The sequence below is a fragment of the Zootoca vivipara genome, chromosome 8, assembly GCF_963506605.1.
Source record: "Zootoca vivipara chromosome 8, rZooViv1.1, whole genome shotgun sequence".
NCBI classification, from domain to species: Eukaryota; Metazoa; Chordata; class Lepidosauria; order Squamata; family Lacertidae; genus Zootoca; species Zootoca vivipara.
Window position 1 is genome coordinate 25,809,839 of NC_083283.1, and position 19,147 is coordinate 25,828,985.

Genomic DNA, 19,147 nt, shown 5'->3' on the forward strand with positions numbered 1-19,147 from the left:
GCCTAGGTTCTGAGTAACTGTATTGTATCAACATTCCCAGAAGTGGTACATGAGTCTACCACATTTGCAAAGATACCATGATGTGGTCCATATAAAAAATGTCATTAGTATGATATGTAATGTAAAAGAGAAGATCTGGATAGAACTGGAATTTGAGAAACCTGTGCAATACAGAATACCAGGCATCCCGTTCTTGATTCATAACCGAACTATCTTAGAAATGATAACAAACCCATTTGCAAAAGCAGAATTAATCCTAGATGCATAAATTAACACCACCTGTATCACTACCAATTCCCTTCACGTTGCACCCATCCTTTTACAAACCTGATAGAAAACTGATTGGTATGAAAGGAAAGGAAAAGGCTTGTACTGCTTGATTCACTTTTATGAAAATGACACTTCTCTCACAGCAGGGCAGATCATGGAAAGAATGGAGGGATGCTGGGTGAATTGGCTATCAGGTGATGCATTGTGTCTCAAATTCAACAGCTAAATCTCAGGCAAATTAAAACAATGACACCATTTGAACGATTGATACTGAACATCCAAAAAAAATGCTATTAATTTTATATAAAATACTCACTGATCTAGCCATTGGACTGTTAACTTGGTTATTAAACAAAATTGGGAAATAGACCTAGCCATAGCAATTGAAGCAGCATATTGGAACAATCTCTGCACAATTAACCCTCTAAAATCAACATCAACCCACATCAGAGAAAATAATTTTAAGTTAATACATATGTGGCATTCAACACATGTACGAGTCAGCTATATAGATAAAGCATCCACTTTGGCACATGTGAGCAGCACATATCCTGCTGTTCTAAGAAGGTTATCATAGTATAACACAGGCACCAAAATTCACGAGACCAGCACTGCTAGTAATGCATACCTGGCGTTTCATGGGAGTGTTATGTTGAGAGCTACTGACTTCTTAGCTTCGTGGAGAAGAACTCATTTGTCTCACGGAATCCACGTTAAACACACTAGCACACATTAAACGTAGGCTGGCATAGTCCAGATGCTGTTGGATTTGCACCTCCCATCAGCCCCCTGCCAGCACAGCCAGTTGTGAGGAATTATGGGAATTGTAGTCCAACAACTTCTGGTGGGTACCTGGGCTGGCCACCTGAGCACTAACGCTGTCATTTGCCAGAGTTTATATTTGCCCAAGGATTCTGTGTACTAGCACTATGTCTGCTCACTAGGCTAGGTCTCAAACCTTAGCTTGAGATCTGGAATCCCTGACAATAATGCAGCAGTTGGATTGTGGGGGCTAATCTGGATGGAGTGCTGAACCCAAGGACTTGAGGGCGTGTTGGGTAGTTCCAGCACTAGGATAGAAAGAACCTGCTGCTCCACTGTTTTATCTTTCCTTTGATCCTAAGGGAAGCTTCAGGAAATTCATTTTTCACCCAATGAGTCATGATCTCTGGGGCCGCCAAGTGAGAGGAAGCCACTGCAAACAGGTGGGTCTGAAACCAAGCCCAGTGTCAGCACTTGCATGGAGGAGCCAATGGGCTCGGAGAGTCCACCACTGCTGACACTGGCTTCCTTAGACTTAATTTGTTTTTGCTTAAAATGCTTTTTTTTTTACAGCACTCTGAAAAGAAGTCCAAAGGCCACCTAGAGAAATTAAGATGGTGGTGATAGCTACAGCCATTTCCCCCAGCATTTGTTCCCAGCCCAGGGCTGTGTGAGACCATCCAATAATTCCTGCTCTTTGGTGCAACCTGGAAAGTTTGTGAATGGGGGGAGCCCATCAGGGTGGTACTGAGGGGAGCATCTTGCCCAAGGCACCTTCAAACCTGCCCACCACACTTTGGGCCAAGCTGCGAGTTGTTTGTTTACTGAAGCCTAGGTGAAGGAGGAACTCTCTGTGTGTTGAACCTACTTGCACACTTTAACTCCAATAGCTGTAAAATAAAAAAATAACACACACCCCAACACAACCTGCTTGTCCCATAAATATGTAAAAACTAAATCAAAGAGAGTGTAAGTTTCAAATAGCTAAAATACTGCCTTTCTCCTGTTCGGCCTTTTGCTCGACAAACACGGCCAGTTTTCCTTAGTTTTAAGTCAATCAGCCTAAAGCGATATTGGCGGAAAAGGAGGATGAAGACTTTTCTAATTAAATTAGCAGAATGTGCCTATTCATGGTAACAGGGGAGGGGAGGGCAAAGAAACAGAAAACAACAACTCATTGACTAGTTTTAACTTTAATCCATCTTGGAGGGGACTCTGTCTTGGACCCCGGCCAATGCTGTAGTCATGCATAAAACAATGAAAGCCAAAACTCCACTGGCTGCCTGAACATTTGGTTTAATAACAGTTACAGTGGAGAGTCTTGCAGGAGTTTACGCTATAAGCAAGTCTGCACCCTTTGAAACCAGAAATGTGGAAACACTTTGGTTCCAATCCAAATAATACCCCTGAGCTGTGTTGTATAATATCGCCTTAACAGAGGCTGCAAGGGTGGGGCTGGACTTAGGCAGCTGTAGGCAGCCATGAATGAATGCAAACAGGAATGGACAATCACACTGCAGTAGACGACCCTCATAGCTGCTGGATATTGTTGCTTCCAACTACCTGCTGTTCCTGTTGTTGCACACACACATGTGCATGCGCTGATTTTTAAAATGAAATGGCTACTATATGTTAAACGGGGAGGTCAAGGGGCTGTTTAGCTTAGAAAAGAAGAACGGAACATAGGAAGCTGCCTTATACTAAATCAAACCACTGACCCATGTAGCTCAGTATTGTCCACTCTGAGTGACAACAGCTTTCCAGGATTTCAGGCAGGGGACATTTCAAGACCCATCTGGAGATACCAGGGATCCCATTCAAAGCAGATGCTCTACCACTGAGCTAAGTCCCTTCTCATAGGTCATTAGGGCTGAGGGTTGGAGTAGTCAACGTGGCACCCTCCAGGTGCTTGTGAACTATATCTCCCATCAGCCGCAGTCAGTATTGCCAATGGTCAGAGATCATGGGAATTGTTGTCCAGAATCATATAGAGGGCACCACATTTATAACCCTATATCAGACTAAGAGTGCCATGGACAGAGTAAATAGGAAAAGCATGACTCACCTCTTTCAAGGCATAAGATCTCAGGTCAGCCAGTGAAATTAGCAGGTAAGAAAAACAAAAGGAAATACTTTATGACATAGCCCATCATTCACCTATGAACGTCATTGCTGCTGGTTACTGTGACTGGCTTAAAAAAGATATAAAGATGCATAGAGAAATAATATCCACTGGGGTAGTGAACAGCAAGTGCCAGAAATGCAGAAAAAGTACACCTCCTGACTGCTGGATGCTGAAGATGAAGAACAAGGTACAGGGATAACCATCTCACCCCGTTTGTGAATTTCCCACAGACATTTGATTGGCCACTTTGCAGAGGGAACTTGAGTGAGGTAGAAAATCATGATAGCTCTCTTATCTTCTTCTGTTCTCATGCAGTGAGACTCACCTTGTTCAACTGAATGGCACCAACAGCTGATGACACCGATTCAAAGAAGACTGCATTCTCGGATTCCAGCTTTCCGCTGAGCTTCAGTGCCTTTATCAAAGAAGCTGTAGTAAGACAGGGATGTGTGCACTTTAAAAGAGAGGAACGACACCCGGGAAAGTTAATTTTTAAAATTTATGCTCACCAAAAACTGATACTTGCCTTTGCAATTTGCCAGTAAAACATCGATGTTTCTTTTTTTAGATTCCGTGTAGATCTAAAAGAATCCAAAAATTTAAACTACCTTACTCAAGATGCTGAAGTATCACATTCAGATGAAACGATGCTCCCCCTCCCTCTTCTCTGTTTTAGATTTTCACACCTGGTTGTTGTTGCTTTCATTATTTCATATAAATGAATTTAACACAAATTAGCAAGGCCCACTTTCAGCTCAGGAAAGATGTCATTCAGTAAGAAACAGGTAGGGTGCATACACCCCATATCTTTAAAACATGTTTAAAGCACATTCCCCTCCAAATAAAGTTGGGGGTTGTGATTTATCCCTCACAGAGCTATGGTTCTCAGTACCCATAACAAGCTTCAGTTCCCAGGATTCTTGGGGGGTGGGGGTTGCTTTAAATGAATTATGTGTGCCCAGCCTAAATAATATTTAGCAAAAAATATACATGCTGAATTGCAAGTGTCCACCAGAGGGAACTGTTCCATAATATAAACATCCCCCCAAAAGCTAAAAATCCATTAAGGTTTTGTGGTATGGAATGGTTAAGCCTCAATGTCACATTGTAAGGACAAACACTGCTGTGATCCAGGAGGGTTCTGCTTAAGTTCCATCTAGTCCAGTATTATGATCCCCTCAAAGACTGGCCAGTTGCCTCCAGGAAGGCCACAAGCATGGCAAGAGCCTGTCCCTGCTGCCGTCCCTGCAACTGGTCTGAGCTTATTTTGACCAATGATGCAAATGCAAAGAGAGCACAGACCAGAGCATATATTTGATGCACCCCCTGCCCTCTTCCCTTAGTCCATGGCACATGCAGCACATGGCAAGCTCACATGCACTTTGCTATGTCACGTGGATAAAGGGTCCCATCAGTAACACTGTGGCTTCATCGGTTCTTCCTTAAAACATAATGCAAATATTAAACCTATGTTGGTCACATCATCAGTACGGCTTTTAAGCGTTGAATGTACAGTGGCCCAAGTTTGCATTCTTTCCTAAAGCAAATGCATGTTTTCCAACTGGCGTGTAGCAGCTAGGGATTAAGGTTTCCAAAACCCTTTAGTGCCACTGGATCTCAAGGTAGCAGCTTTTGGTCTTTGCCCCTCTGTGAAGCTCTCCCACATGTAATACAAAAGAAGCACATGGCATCTGCTTTCTTCTAACTAATCTTAAAAAGCAATGTGAAATGATCTATTTGATCTAGGACTAAAGGCATGTGATGTTATTTGTGTGGTTTGAATGCAGTATTTTTCTTTCACAAATAGCCAACACACACCCCTAAGCAGGACTGGGGGTGTCAGGGGATGCTTAAATATTTTGCCCCATTTGATTCCCATCTGGATAGGTCAAACCCTGCATCTTATTTGCACAGGGAGCTTTTTTCCATGCACATAGCAGGCACAGGGGGATATCTGGATTGGGAACACAGGAGCAAATGTCTAAAGTCCCTCTCCCCTCCCAATCCAGCTTGCCTCCACCCACTCACTGGCTATTGTGAAAGAAAAATGGAACAGTTCCAGTAGGATAATACTTCAAAGGAGATTGGCAAGTGGGTGATGCCACCCATCTGTCCAAGTTGGCCCGCTGGGGTGGGGGGAGATAAAGATCTCTCCCAATGGGCCAAAAAGGTTCCCCACCCCAGCTCAAGGGCAAATCCTGCCATTCCTACCTGGTCAATGATTTCTATTAAGTTTGATGAGTGCAATGTCCACAAAAGCAATGTCCAGTCACATATGTTGTGACTGCTCTGGTTCTCTGACCCTTTTCTCTCTTGTGATAAAACTTGCATGTTTGACTCGTGACTTCTGAACACTTGTTTTGCTACTCCGTAAAGTATCCGATTGTTAACAGAGAAGCAAAATAAAAAAATTTCCTTCAGTAGCACCTTAAAGACCAACTAAGTTTATATTTTGGTATGAGCTTTCGTGTGCATGCACACTTCTTCAGATACCATGCATGCACACGAAAGCTCATACCAAAATATAAACTTGGTCTTTAAGGTGCTACTGAAGAAAAAAAATTTTATTTTGCTTCGACTCAGACCAACACGGCTACCTACCTGTAACTAGAATTAACAGAGAAGGACAGCCAAAGGCTTTGGATAGGTCATCTCTATGGGGAAGGAGGGGCAGTTTCCGGGAAAAGGTGAAAAAAAGAAGCAATCTGCACTTGGTCAAAAGAGGGGGGGGGGGAGAATGTCTGAGAGGAAACTTCCTAGAAAAAAGGGACAGCTAGAAAGTGAACATAGGACCCTATAGAAAAAGATACAGGAGGCAAATAGTTTCCAAGCCGGGATCTGATTCCCACGTATGTGTAGGTCAGTTGATTTCACAAGATGACTTACAGTATGAAGATTACACCACTCCATTGGGAAGTATTGTGTTTGAAGCGACAAAGGAGGGGAATTAGATGGTGATTGACCTCTGAGGGCTTATAACCCACAGGCAAGTCATCACTTGATGTTGCAGCCATCAAGCAACAAGCATGGATGTATAAATTTGGTCTCAAGAATTTTTTTTTTAAGGATCAGCACAAAGATTCGTGCCCATTCTGCAACCATTGGACGGTTGTGATATAAATGTTTAGGCGGCCTTCTGCTATCCTAGATTATGCCAGCAGTATACTTGTTGGAACACGTAACTGGGAGTAGAATGAGTGGGAGATTCACCCACAGAGCACACACACACAGGTAGGTCTATAGAATCATATAACTATATAGTTGGAGGGATCCCCAAGGGTCATCCAGCCCAGCCTCCTACAATGCAGGAATCACAGCTGACAGATGGCCACCCAACCTCTGTTCAAAAAATTCTGATGAAGGAGAGTTCACCACCTTCCAAGGTAGTCTGTTCCTGAGTCACACAGCTCTTCCTAATGTTTTCTTGGAATCCCTTTCTTATAATTTGAATGCATTGGTTTGGGTCCTACCCTCTGGAGCAGCAGAAAAATGCCTTGCTCCATCTTCCATGTGACAGCCCTTCAAATATTTAAAGATGGCTATCATATCACCTTTGTCTCATCTTTTTCAGGCTAAACACACCCAACTTCCTCAATCGTTCCTCATAAAGCTGCTTGGTCTCCCTCCTCTGCACATAATCCATCTTGTCAATATCCTTCTTAAGGATTGGGCACAGTACTCTAGGTGGGGTCTGACCAAGGCAAAATACAGTGACAGTATGGAATAGTGTGGATACAATAAAATGAATGTGGTGAATCATAAATACCTGAGTAAGCACAGAGATGCCAGTGTAGTCAAAGAAAGTCAGGCCACTGCAGTCAAGTATTAGGGAATGCCTTTCGCTGGGCCATTGCTGTAATGATGATTCACCTATATGGTTAGTTAAAAGGTCTGTTATTTATTTATTTTATCTGTGGGCTATAGACAGATGCGGTATCAATCGGAAATAAGTGGGGATTTCTATATGGAATCGTAGAGTTCAGAAGCCCAGAGGTTATCTCGTCCAACCCCCTGCAATGCAGGAATCACAACTAAAGAACCCCTGGTAGATGGCTATCCAAGCTCTGCTTAAAAATCTCCACCAACTTCCAAGATAGTCCATTCCACTATTGAAGAGCTCTTACTGTCAGAATGTTCTTCCGAATGTTTGTCAGGTCAGAATCTCCTTTCTTGTCAATGGAACCCATTGGTTTGGGTCCTAACCTCTGGAGTAGTACCAGAAAACAAGCTTGCTCCATCTTCCACATGACAACCCTTTGGACAGCTGAAGACGGTTATCATATCACTTTTCAGCCTTCTCTTCTCCAGGCTAACCATACCCAACTCCCTCACATGCTCTGTATGCTGAAGGCCCCAGATTCAATCCCTAGCATCTCCAGGTAAGACTTGAAGAGGCTCCTGCCTGAAGTTCTGGGGAGCTACTGCCAGTCCATGTTGACATGAATGAGCTAGATGCACTATTGGTCTGATTTGGGATGTGACAGATTCCTATGTTCCTAGGCATGACTGGAGAGAAGCTGAGATGACCAGAAATGAAGCCCTGTGGTGGTTTAACAGTTTATTTTATGGTTTCCATTCTTTATCAGATTTCCCAAAGAGCTTTACGGAAAAGCCTTGCTAGTTCCTCAAAATAAAAAACAATTCCACTTTTAGTGAAGTTCTTTAGCTTCCTTCAAAATTCCTCACATGTTTTGCTCAGGAGGACCTCCTGGATTTTGATTCAATTTCTGTTGGCACTTACCACCCAAATTTTCTATTAGGGGAACTAATGGCAAGTTTGAGGGAAACTGCCTCTTCTAGGACTGTAAAGGGAACAGCTTCATAGATGCTTTCCAATAGGCAAACTTAAAACCATAGAATCTTAGAGCTGGAAGGGATCCAAGGGTCATCTAGTCCAACCCCCTGCAATGCAGGAATCTCGGCTAAAGCATCCATAAAGCATCCACTTCACTAGGTAGCTGCTCGGTTCAGGTAGCAGGTGGTTAGCCACTAAGTATCTTTAAACACTTGATGCTTCTCATAATAATGTGAGCTTTCTAAAAACATATGCTGAAGTTACCACTTCTAAGAAATGTTCCATAGCAACCTCAAAGAAGCAGATTCACAGGCAGTGCTAAATAACCATCCCATGAGCGCAAGGATTTCCACTTGCAAGGCAGAACTTCTCCCCTCTCTCTTCCTGCAGCACAAAGTCTGCCCCCTCCTCAATTCTACTCCAGATGGTTGGGGAAAACCCCAGAAAAGATTTAGGGGGTGCATGGTGGTGGGTCGAAATCCTTACCCTGATAGGATAGTTACTTTGCACTGCCCGAAATACAAACCACAGTATTTGCTTTCCAACCCATTACGAGGATCTGACCTACGGGACGCAAGTATCATTTGCTTTCTTTTGTTAAATATTGGAAGGGAACTAACCTTCTAAGTTATAAACTACAAAGGATGGAGATACAAAATGAAACGGTTTAAACTAAATAGTTTTGACAAAGAATATAAAGGGCTCAGAAATTCTTCAAGGGACTTAGGTGCTGACAATGTATGGATTTACATTGGCACTAAATCCTCTCAATGAATAGCCAAAGATTCGGTGCTTTTTTGTTGTTTGCAGTCCTTGAGGTTTATTGGATTATTTAATTGTATATGCATAATGTTTTCCAAATAGAGCAAAAGAGAAATTATTTTCAAAGAAAGTAAACTCCAGCCAGCCAGTAACTAAAAATAGACTCAAGAGAGCTGCTAGGCCTTTAATGCAATCCTCTCCACAGCCCATACAAAAATGTCAAAGAGTAAAAGAAAATCTTTGCCCCAGAGAGATAATGAAAGATCAGGAATTATGGGAGAATACATCAAAAGCTTGGAAAATTCTCCAGTATTTGTTTTACCTTGTAGTTACTGATTTACCTGAATAGGGGGGGGGGGGGGAACATTGCTGGCATTTCAACGCCGCCAGGTGGTCACATTGCCCCATAATATACGGTACTTTTCCATGTATAAGACTATGTTTTTTTACTCTAAAATAATGTTCAAAATCTGGGCTCATCTTGTACATGGATAGTATCTCCCCCCCCCCATTTTCTTATAGACAGAAAAATATCATATTTATAGGTTTTTATAACATATAAAGTTCACAATGTTTTTATCTTACTTTGTCCCAAAACACAATCTTTGGACATGGAATTCAATGGGGAGTGAGTTAAAGGATTCTTTTGTATTTAAAAAGCCTCCTGTCCCCCGCCTTAGCATCCCAATTAAATGAGAAAGTCAGGACATGGAACAAGAGATGGGGAAGAATTTGTTGAGTTTGCATTTTAATGAAACCTACTTAATTTGCACTTTCCCCAAACAATACGCAAGCTCAAATGCGGCTACTTCTTCAACTTTTAAAATTCAGTTCTCCAACCAAAAAAGTGTGTTCAGAAATGTGTATATAAAATGCATATATTAGAGAAAATAACATTCAAAATGCAGTACAGTGGTACCTTGGTTTGCAACCGTTTTGGATTACAAGCATTTTGGATTACAACCCCCCCCCCTTTTTTTTGGAGGCAAAGCGCACTTTGGGTTACAACCTGTTTTGGTTTACAACCGGACCTCCGGAATGGATTATGGTTATAAACCAAGGTATCACTGTACTGTAGGAGAAAGTGGTTGAAAAAATGTGTTTGTCAGGTAAAAATGCATATAAAATGTAAATTGGGAGGAATGAGCAGTAAAATGAGAGTTTTTTGGAAACCACTTTAAGTTTTGCTTTGTTTTTACAATCAAGTGGTATACACACATTTTATAAAATAAACAAAATACTGATTAATTTAAGTGAAGCCTAGTGGAGATGAGAACATAAGACTATAAAAATGAGAAACTGAAACAGACAGATTCTTCCAGGCCTAGTAAGAGACAGCCTGCTCTGCCAAGCTAAGGTTCCATTTGCACTATACATTTAAAGCAGTATACCAATTTAAACAGTCCTGGTTTCCCCCAAAGAATTCTGGGAACTATAGTTTGCTATAGGGTCCTGAGGGTTGTTAGAAGATGGGGGGGGGCAACATAGCATGCTCTCCTGAGTCTCTTGTCCTGAGGTGAAGAGGGGTGGCAGTTGGAAGACCAGGACTCTGATTCCTGCATTGCAGAGGGTTGGACTAGTTGACCCTAGGATCCCTTCAACTCTACAGTTCTGTGATTCCCCTCACAGAGCTGCAGTTCCCAGAGTGGTTTAACAATCTGTTCCTCCTCCCAAGGAACTTTGGGAACAGGGGCTCTGTTAGGAGAAAGGGGGGGGGGTCTCCTAAGAACTCTCAGTGCCTTTAACAAACTTTGCTTCCCAGGATTCAGGGGGCGGGGCAGGGGGACCATGATTGTTAAAAGTGGCTAGATACTTTGAATATATGGCATAGAAGGGATCTAAATGAGCTGGTTCTTGAGCTTCAGGAAAGTCATCTTCGACCCCGTTAACAACCTTTTGGCCAGTCAGGCATCAGGAAAGCTCTTCCCTTTCACCTCCTCGCTGGCAGCCATTTGTGTACATCCTACAGAACTCATGTCATGCCTGCCTGCCTCTAGGTGATTCTAAGTGACATCACATCATGCTGTGGAAGATTGAGAGCAAAGTTCTCAATGAAGGCACAACACCACAATTTGGAGCTTGTGTAGTGCATTTGAACTTTAGATTCTAAAGCAATAAAGAACCAGGGGGGAAGAAATATGACCCAATCATATAATTTTATGGTATTCCACTGATCTCCAAAGTGGTGCAAACCTGGAAATCTATATCACCTATGTTTGGTAACTGTCCCACATGTTTATTTTACAACACATTTTGAACTCCTAGTTAAATCAACACACTCATTCCAATACATTCGCAGCCTTCAGACCCTTCACCTCCTGCCATGTCAAAGGGAAGGTATGTGGGCCAGTGAGATAAGTTCGATTCCTGATCAAATTTTAACAGCTGACATGGGTCCTAGAATATGATGGGGGTAATTTGAAGGCCCGTCGAATGTTTATGTCTTAAATGATAAACTCACCATGGCAATTTCCATTGGATAATGGGCTGAGCAATGTGTTCTGTTCATACTGTAAGAAAAAGAAAAAGGAAGCAATGAGAGAAAGAACTGTCCCTTGTTTTGCTGCCTTAAAAATTTTGCAAATCCACCATACGCAAAGGTAACTGAAGTTCCATTGTATTAAGCTCTGTGTTTCTTTACTGGGCCTGGAGACTCAGTGCTTCTTCGTGAGGCAACTACAACCCAGCCTCAGTAGCACCAACATCCTCACTTTAAAAGGGGTGTGATGCAAAGATTAAACAAGAAATAAATACTGTTTATTATGGTACATTTGTACTCAAACTCTCCATTAAAAATGCCCAAGGTGGCTAACAGTAACACTCACAACAGAAAATCGTCAAACCCTAATTTTTTTCAATAAAAAACCCCCATACACAGTATTACAATAAACCTAGGGGTGACCCTAAATTTGCCTCAAACTACCGAAGGAGAGGCTCAAGCACATGAGGGGAAGGCGTAGGGAGAGAAGAGGGTACATGAGCCCAAAATGTGTTTGAGCTGGGAACACGTCTATTGTAGCATGGTTTGGCTAGCAATGGCTCAACAGAATAGCAAGATGGGGGAAAGTGTGGCTGCAGCAGCAGCAGCAGCATAGATGCTAACACCATGTTATATGGGCCATAAAATGCCTCTGGTCAGTTTCATTTATGCATATATTTGCCTCTGTAACTTAAGAACCTAAGAATGCTGCTGGGATAGACTAAAGATTCTGGTCAAGAATACTATTTCCCATAATGGCCAGTTAGATGCTGTCAGGAAGCCCAGAACCCAGGCATAAAGGCAATTTCTTTTTCTCTGAATACTGCTTCTGAACATGGAAGCTCTATTTATCCATGATTGCTAATAGCCGTTGATAGATCTCTCCTCCATGAATTTGGCTAATCCTCTTCTATGCTCACTGAACTGACACCACATGCACACACACGCAAGCCTACATCACACTTGTAGAATGCTTCATTTACTGTGCACAACTCATTTTCTATTTGAGTTTGGCTTCAGTAGCAAGCAGTGTGTCTGTGTGTGCGTGCCGAGCATCAGAGCTACCCGGCTTAACTAGTTGGCACACGGTCTACCCTGGATCCAAGCACTGGCTTTTGGATTGCTGGCTCTGACTAGGTCACTGTTTTCTTAGGCGTGCTTTGAGTCATGCTCCTAGGTTTCTAATCTGGATCAACTCCATAGCTTCAAATGCTGATTTGGTGGAGGGGCAGGGGAAATGGCCAGGCATGGAGTATTCATATAAACAAAGTCTTTGTTAAGAGTGATGGATGGACCACTGTTCTGAAAAATTAAGCTTTTGCTTTCTCAATCATATCTAACCAAAATCAACAGAAGGACTCCACCACTGTAGCGATGGAAATTGGCTTCTGTGTTGCCATATCACACAATCTTACTAAGCGGGAGGGGGGAATAAATAATGTTGTGCTTTCAATTCCTTCAACTATGGGAGGTCCCAGTGTAGCTTTGCACAGTCAGTTTGCTTGAGAGAAGTGGGAGTCCTGGAGATGTCTGGTGGTTCTGTAATATCTAGCATTGGCTTGCAAGACTCACCAGAGCAATCCGAGGAGGGAAATCAGTCATTACCAGAAACACCAGGAGCTTGCGAGAGAGGCAGAGGCTATCTCATTCAGCACCATAGTGGCATATTGGCTAGGAACCCCAGGTGCAGAATGCTGACATTGGTGGGGGCTGCTAGTCAGCCAGCAACCATGCACTTGCATACAGGTGACTGAGACACCTCCTGCCTTCACGGCTGCCTCGCAAATGTCTCAGGTAATGTGATAGTTTTCCTGCAGCCACCACCAATGGTACTTGAAAGCGAACCACAATGCTGACCTGTACTATACAGACAATATCTTCTTATTAGCAAATTTATTGATTGAGCAGGTTACGAGCACAAAAGGCAATGAGATATCCAAATTATCATTGCCCTCCCACCCCCTGCAATTTAGTATCAATATCTTTAGCAAATTCAAAACTGCCTTCCTCCCCCATTGCTGCCCAGACCCCACATTCTGACAAGTTAAGCCCGTTTTACTGCTTCTTCTCACTTTGCAGGTGGGTGTCAGCCACAGTAATTATCGAAATAGCTGAGTTGACCTGCTGCCTTGATCATCCATGCATGGTCAGCATTCATGGTAAGCAGCCATGCCACTAAAGGGATGCTCTGAAGATCAAGACAAAGGGGCCACTATTAATAATCCTGAAATTTGCTGCTGCATATTTGGGGTAAGGTTCCTCCATCCAGCCAATACTGTATTGTCAACTTGGATGGTCAGTAGCAAGGTGCTTCTCCCCCCCCCCAGTCAGAGCACACCGAGGTGTAGTTCTGGCCCCTCTCAGGTGGATGTCATTGTGGACTGTTGCTCCCTCCACAAAACAAACATTTCAAGTCAAAACATTTCAAGTCAAAGCTGGCCAGCGTGTGCGAGTCTACACTTTTATTTAAATCTACTGTATGACTCCACCTGGCTCCTAGCTGCCAATTCCTCCTTCCTTTTCCTCAACTCAGGCTTTATGCTTTCCAGCCAGGCCTCTACTAGTGCACACATACATGTTTGTGTGAGGGCCCTTCCGACCTGCCCTAGCCATCCACCTGAAACTAAGAGAACGAGGGAGGTGGGGGCACATTTATTTGACCTGTACCAGAATCAGGGGAGACCCCCACACCAGTTAGGGAGACAGCTTGCCGTAGTTTTTAGACCCCTGTGGGTGGTGAATGCAGCTGTTGTCAAAAGCGGCATCTGTTCAGGGCTGCCCTTAGTCACCCAGTGACTTACTGTAACAACTTACTGTAACAACAGGAGTGCAGCGACTGAGGAAGGAGCAGAAGGGCTGCTGCCTCTTGGATTTGGGTGACTGTCCAGGCTTGTGTGGGTGTTTGTTTCTGGCTGTGACCTTGTTTGTTTCTGGCTGTGACCTTTCACCTAGAAGTGTGAGTCAGGAAGTTCAGGTGATTAGCTGTGGGCGGAGCTAGTCAGAGCTTGGAGTGCAGCGACTGAGGAAGGAGCAGAAGGTGAGCTGAGCTTGGGAGACACTCTGTAGGTTTTGTGGTTTTGTCTTTTGGGGCTGTGTGTGAGTAAGTTTGTGTGCTTATTTGTTTTCTTACTTGTTTGTGTGCTTGTGCTGGTTTTCTAGGGCTGCTGCCTCTTGGATTTGGGTGACTGTCCAGGCTTGTGTGGGTGTTTGTTTCTGGCTGTGACCTTGTTTGTTTCTGGCTGTGACCTTTCACCTAGAAGTGTGAGTCAGGAAGTTCAGGTGATTAGCTGTGGGCGGAGCTAGTCAGAGCTTGGAGTGCAGCGGCGCGCGCCTAGCGGCGCGCGCAGTTTAACCCATCTTTTTGACCTAGGGCAGCAAGTCTCATACGTTTGTTAGGGGGGACCTAGGCCTCTTCCTCTTTCCCCCTTGACCTCAAGGTTTTCAAGATGGAGGTGGAGGGAACAACCATTGTCACCTGCAATTCCTGTGCAATGTTTGTTTTCTTGCCAAAGGATGTGGGTAGCTACACCTGCAACAATTGCAAGTTGGTTTCCCTACTAGAAAACAAGGTTGCCCTTCTGGAAGAGAAGGTGCAGCAGCTTCAGGGGCGTGTATCTACGCTCCAGAGAATTAAAGAGCTGGAGCTTTTCTCGGATGCAGCAGAGCACACTGTCTGCACCAAGGAGGAGACAGGGGATCTCCCTGAGGAGGAGGTCAGTTCCCCAACACAGCAGCCAGATGTATGGAGGAACGTGACTCATAGAAGTAGAAGGCCCAGGGATCGCTCTGAGTGCTTAGAATTACACAACCGTTTTGAAGTGCTCATGGAAGACGAGGAACAGACTCCACCTGAGGATCTCTCCCTCATCACAGTTGATGAGGAATATGAAGACGAGCAACCAAGTCAGTCCTCTGGAAATATGCAGGTAACCTTGGAAGGGACAGCACATAGAAGAATCCCAACCAAGCCTATGAAGAGGCGTGTAGTGGTGATTGGGGATTCCCTACTGAGGGGTACAGAAGCAGTGATCTGTGGGCCTGACAAGATGTCTCGAGAGGTGTGCTGTCTACCTGGGGCCAAGATCAAAGATGTAACAGAACGGCTGCAAGGAATCATAAAACCCACTGACAAATACCCCTTCCTTTTGGTGCATGTGGGAACCAATGACACTGCAAGCCATAGCTTACAGAAGATCAAAAATGATTATGAGGCTCTGGGCAGGAAGTTGAAGCAATTAGATGCACAAATTGTCATCTCTTCTGTCCTCCCAGTTGAACGACATGGCCCAGGGAGAGAGGGAAAAATAGGGGAAGTGAACAACTGGCTTCGCAAATGGTGCAAACAGGAACGGTTTGGATTCCTAGATCACGGTCTGCAGTTTCTTGAAGATGGACTTCTGGCAAGTGATGGACTGCACCTCACAAAAGTTGGGAGGAATGTTTTTGCCACAAAACTCAAAAACCTCATCAGGAGGGCTTTAAACTGACTTATGTGGGGGAGGGAGACAGTGGTCCTGAAGGTAGGAGTCTATCAAATGCTGAAGATGATCATCCAAATGTCAAGGACCAAATGGAGCAAGCAGCATGCAGACCTAGTGGTGGGACGAAAATATCCTTAAATAAGAGACATGGGGGAATGATCAACGGTCTTCAATGTCTGTATACTAATGCACAGAGCATGGGAAATAAACAAGATGAACTTGAGCTCTTGGTACAGCAAACTAAATATGACATAATAGGCATCACTGAAACCTGGTGGGATGAGTCTCATGACTGGAATGTAGTAATAGAGGGATACAATCTATTTAAGAGAAATAGACCAAACAGGAAAGGAGGAGGAGTAGCTTTATATGTTAGGGATATGTATACCTGTGAAGAGATCCAGGATTTAAAACTTCAAAGCCAAATTGAGAGTATCTGGGTCAAAATTAAGGGAGAGAAAAACAACAGTGATCTCATTGTGGGAGTTTACTATAGATCCCCAAGCCAAACTGAGGACACAGATGATGCCTTCCTGGAACAGATGGCCAAGCATTCCAAAGGAAGTGAGATAGTAGTAATGGGGGATTTCAACTATCCTGATATTTGTTGGATGTCAAACTCAGCCAAGAGCATAAGGTCGAACAGATTCCTCACTGGCCTTGCAGACAACTTCATTGTCCAGAAAGTGGGAGAAGCAACAAGAGGATCAGCCATTTTAGATCTGGTCCTAACCAATAGTGATGACTTGGTTAGTGGGGTAGAAGTGGCAGGATCATTAGGTGGGAGTGACCATGCTCTTCTGGAGTTTATTATCCAGCGGAAAGGAGCAACCAAGCATACTAAGGTCCAAATTCTAGACTTTAAGAAAGCCGACTTCAGAAAACTTAGGGAAACGCTGGGTGAAATCCCATGGACAGTAATACTAAAAGGGAAGGGAGTTCATGATGGTTGGGAGTTTGTTAAAAGGGAGATATTAAAAGCACAACTTCAGGCAATACCAATGAGACGGAAACATGGAAGGTGCCTAAAGAAGCCAGGCTGGCTATCTAAAGAACTTTTGACTGAGTTAAGATTTAAAAGGGATATGTACAAAAAATGGAAAAGGGGGGAAATCTCCAGAGAGGAATTCAAACATATAGCCAGCACGTGTAGAGACAAAGTCAGAAAAGCTAAAGCACAGAATGAACTCAGGCTCGCTAGAGAGGTTAAAAGCAACAAAAAGGGCTTTTATGGGTATGTCCGTAGCAAAAGGAAAAACAAGGAAACAGTGGGGTCACTCAGAGGAGAAGATGGTGAAATGCAAACAGGGGACAGAGAAAGGGCAGAACTCCTCAATGCCTTCTTTGCCTCAGTCTTCTCCAAGAAAGAAAACAACGCCCGACCTGAAGAATATGGAGCAGATGATTCAGCAGGGGAAACACAGCCCAGAATAAGTAAGGAGGTAGTACAAGAATACTTGGCTAGTTTAGATGTATTCAAGTCTCCAGGGCCAGATGAACTACATCCAAGAGTATTAAAAGAACTGGCAGAGGTGATTTCAGAACCACTGGCAATAATCTTTGAAAATTCCTGGAGAACAGGCGAAGTTCCAGCAGACTGGAGGAGGGCAAATGTTGTCCCTATTTTCAAAAAGGGGAAAAGAGAGGACCCAAACAATTACCGCCCAGTCAGCCTGACATCAATACCAGGAAAGATTCTAGAGCAGATCATTAAGCAAACAGTCTGTGAGCACCTAGAAAGAAACTCTGTGATCACTAAAAGTCAGCATGGGTTCCTGAAAAATAAGTCATGTCAGACTAATCTGATCTCATTTTTTGACAGAATTACAAGCCTGGTAGATGAAGGGAACGTTGTGGATGTAGCCTATCTTGATTTCAGCAAGGCCTTTGACAAGGTGCCCCATGATATTCTTGTAAAGAAGCTGGTAAACTGTGGGCTAGACAATGCTACCATTCAGTGGATTTGTAACTGGCTTACTGACCGAACCCAAAGGGTGCTCATCAATGGCTCCTCCTCATCCTGGAGAGTAGTGACTAGTGGGGTGCCACAGGGTTCTGTCTTGGGCCCAGTCCTGTTCAACATCTTTATCAATGACTTGGATGATGGGCTTGAGGGCATCCTGAGCAAGTTTGCAGATGACACCAAATTGGGAGGGGTGGCTAACACCCCAGAGGACAGGATCACACTTCAGAATGACCTTAACAGATTAGACAACTGGGCCAAAGCAAACAAGATGAATTTTAACAAAGAGAAATGTAAAGTACTACACTTGGGCAAAAAAAATGAAAGGCACAAATACAGGATGGGAGACACCTGGCTTGAGAGCAGTACATGTGAAAAGGATCTAGGAGTCTTGGTAGACCACAAACTTGACATGAGTCAGCAGTGTGATGCAGCAGCTAAAAAAGCCAATGCAATTCTGGGCTGCATCAATAGGAGTATAGCATCTAGATCAAGGGAAGTAATAGTACCACTGTATTCTGCTCTGGTCAGACCTCACCTGGAGTACTGTGTCCAGTTCTGGGCACCACAGTTCAAGAAGGATACTGATAAGCTGGAACGTGTCCAGAAGAGGGCAACCAAAATGGTCAAAGGCCTGGAAACGATGCCTTATGAGGAACGGCTTAGGGAGCTGGGTATGTTTAGCCTGGAGAAGAGAAGGTTAAGGGGTGATATGATAACCATGTTCAAATATATAAAAGGATGTCATATAGAGGAGGGAGAAAGGTTGTTTTCTGCTGCTCCAGAGAAGCGGACACGGAGCAACGGATTCAAACTACAAGAAAGAAAATTCCACCTAAACATTAGGAAGAACTTCCTGACAGTAAGAGCTGTTCGGCAGTGGAATTTGCTGCCAAGGAGTGTGGTGGAGTCTCCTTCTTTGGAGGTCTTTAAGCAGAGGCTTGACAGCCATCTGTCAGGAATGCTTTGATGGTGTTTCCTGCTTGGCAGGGGGTTGGACTGGATGGCCCTTGTGGTCTCTTCCAACTCTATGATTCTATGATTCTATGATTCTATGAACTTTGTGGTGAGTTCTGGAACCAATTTTTCTAGAAAAAAAGCACCGAGTAAGATCCAGATCCTGTTTCCGAGTTAAGAAATTTATGTCTCAAGCAACAAAAGGTTGACTAGACATGCCAGAGACCAAACCTGACAGCTCAGTAATAGAGAGACCACATGCTCTGCCTGGAGAATGATCCAGGACCCAATCCTTGTATAAAGCCTACGAAGAGCCACTGGCAGTCAGTGTAGACTGCTGAGTTAGATGTGCCAATGGTTTTACTGCAGCTATCTCTGTTCTAAAGTGTGTTCTCTACCCCCGAGTCATTTCCTCTTGGCAACAATTCACAAAGTGCAATCACCATGCTTTGAATCTGCAGTACAGTTTGAATTTCTTCTTTGCAATATGAGTGGGTGGAATGAAAACGTGAACCGAAAGTACAGAAAGAAACGCAAGCAACCCTCTCTCCAT

General features: G+C 43.7%; 1 protein-coding gene across 1 annotated transcript in view; it reads right to left on the reverse strand.

Annotated features, from left to right (window-relative positions):
* Positions 1-19,147, reverse strand: part of SLC26A7 (solute carrier family 26 member 7) — a 75,731-nt gene that overhangs the window by 5,171 nt on the left and 51,413 nt on the right. Inside the window, exons 14-17 of the mRNA XM_035125263.2 lie at positions 11,176-11,224; positions 6,924-7,027; positions 3,684-3,738; positions 3,483-3,586 (exon numbers count right to left, since the gene is read on the reverse strand). Of these exons, the coding sequence (XP_034981154.1) occupies positions 3,483-3,586; positions 3,684-3,738; positions 6,924-7,027; positions 11,176-11,224 (312 nt within the window). The remainder of the gene's footprint in view (positions 1-3,482; positions 3,587-3,683; positions 3,739-6,923; positions 7,028-11,175; positions 11,225-19,147) is intronic.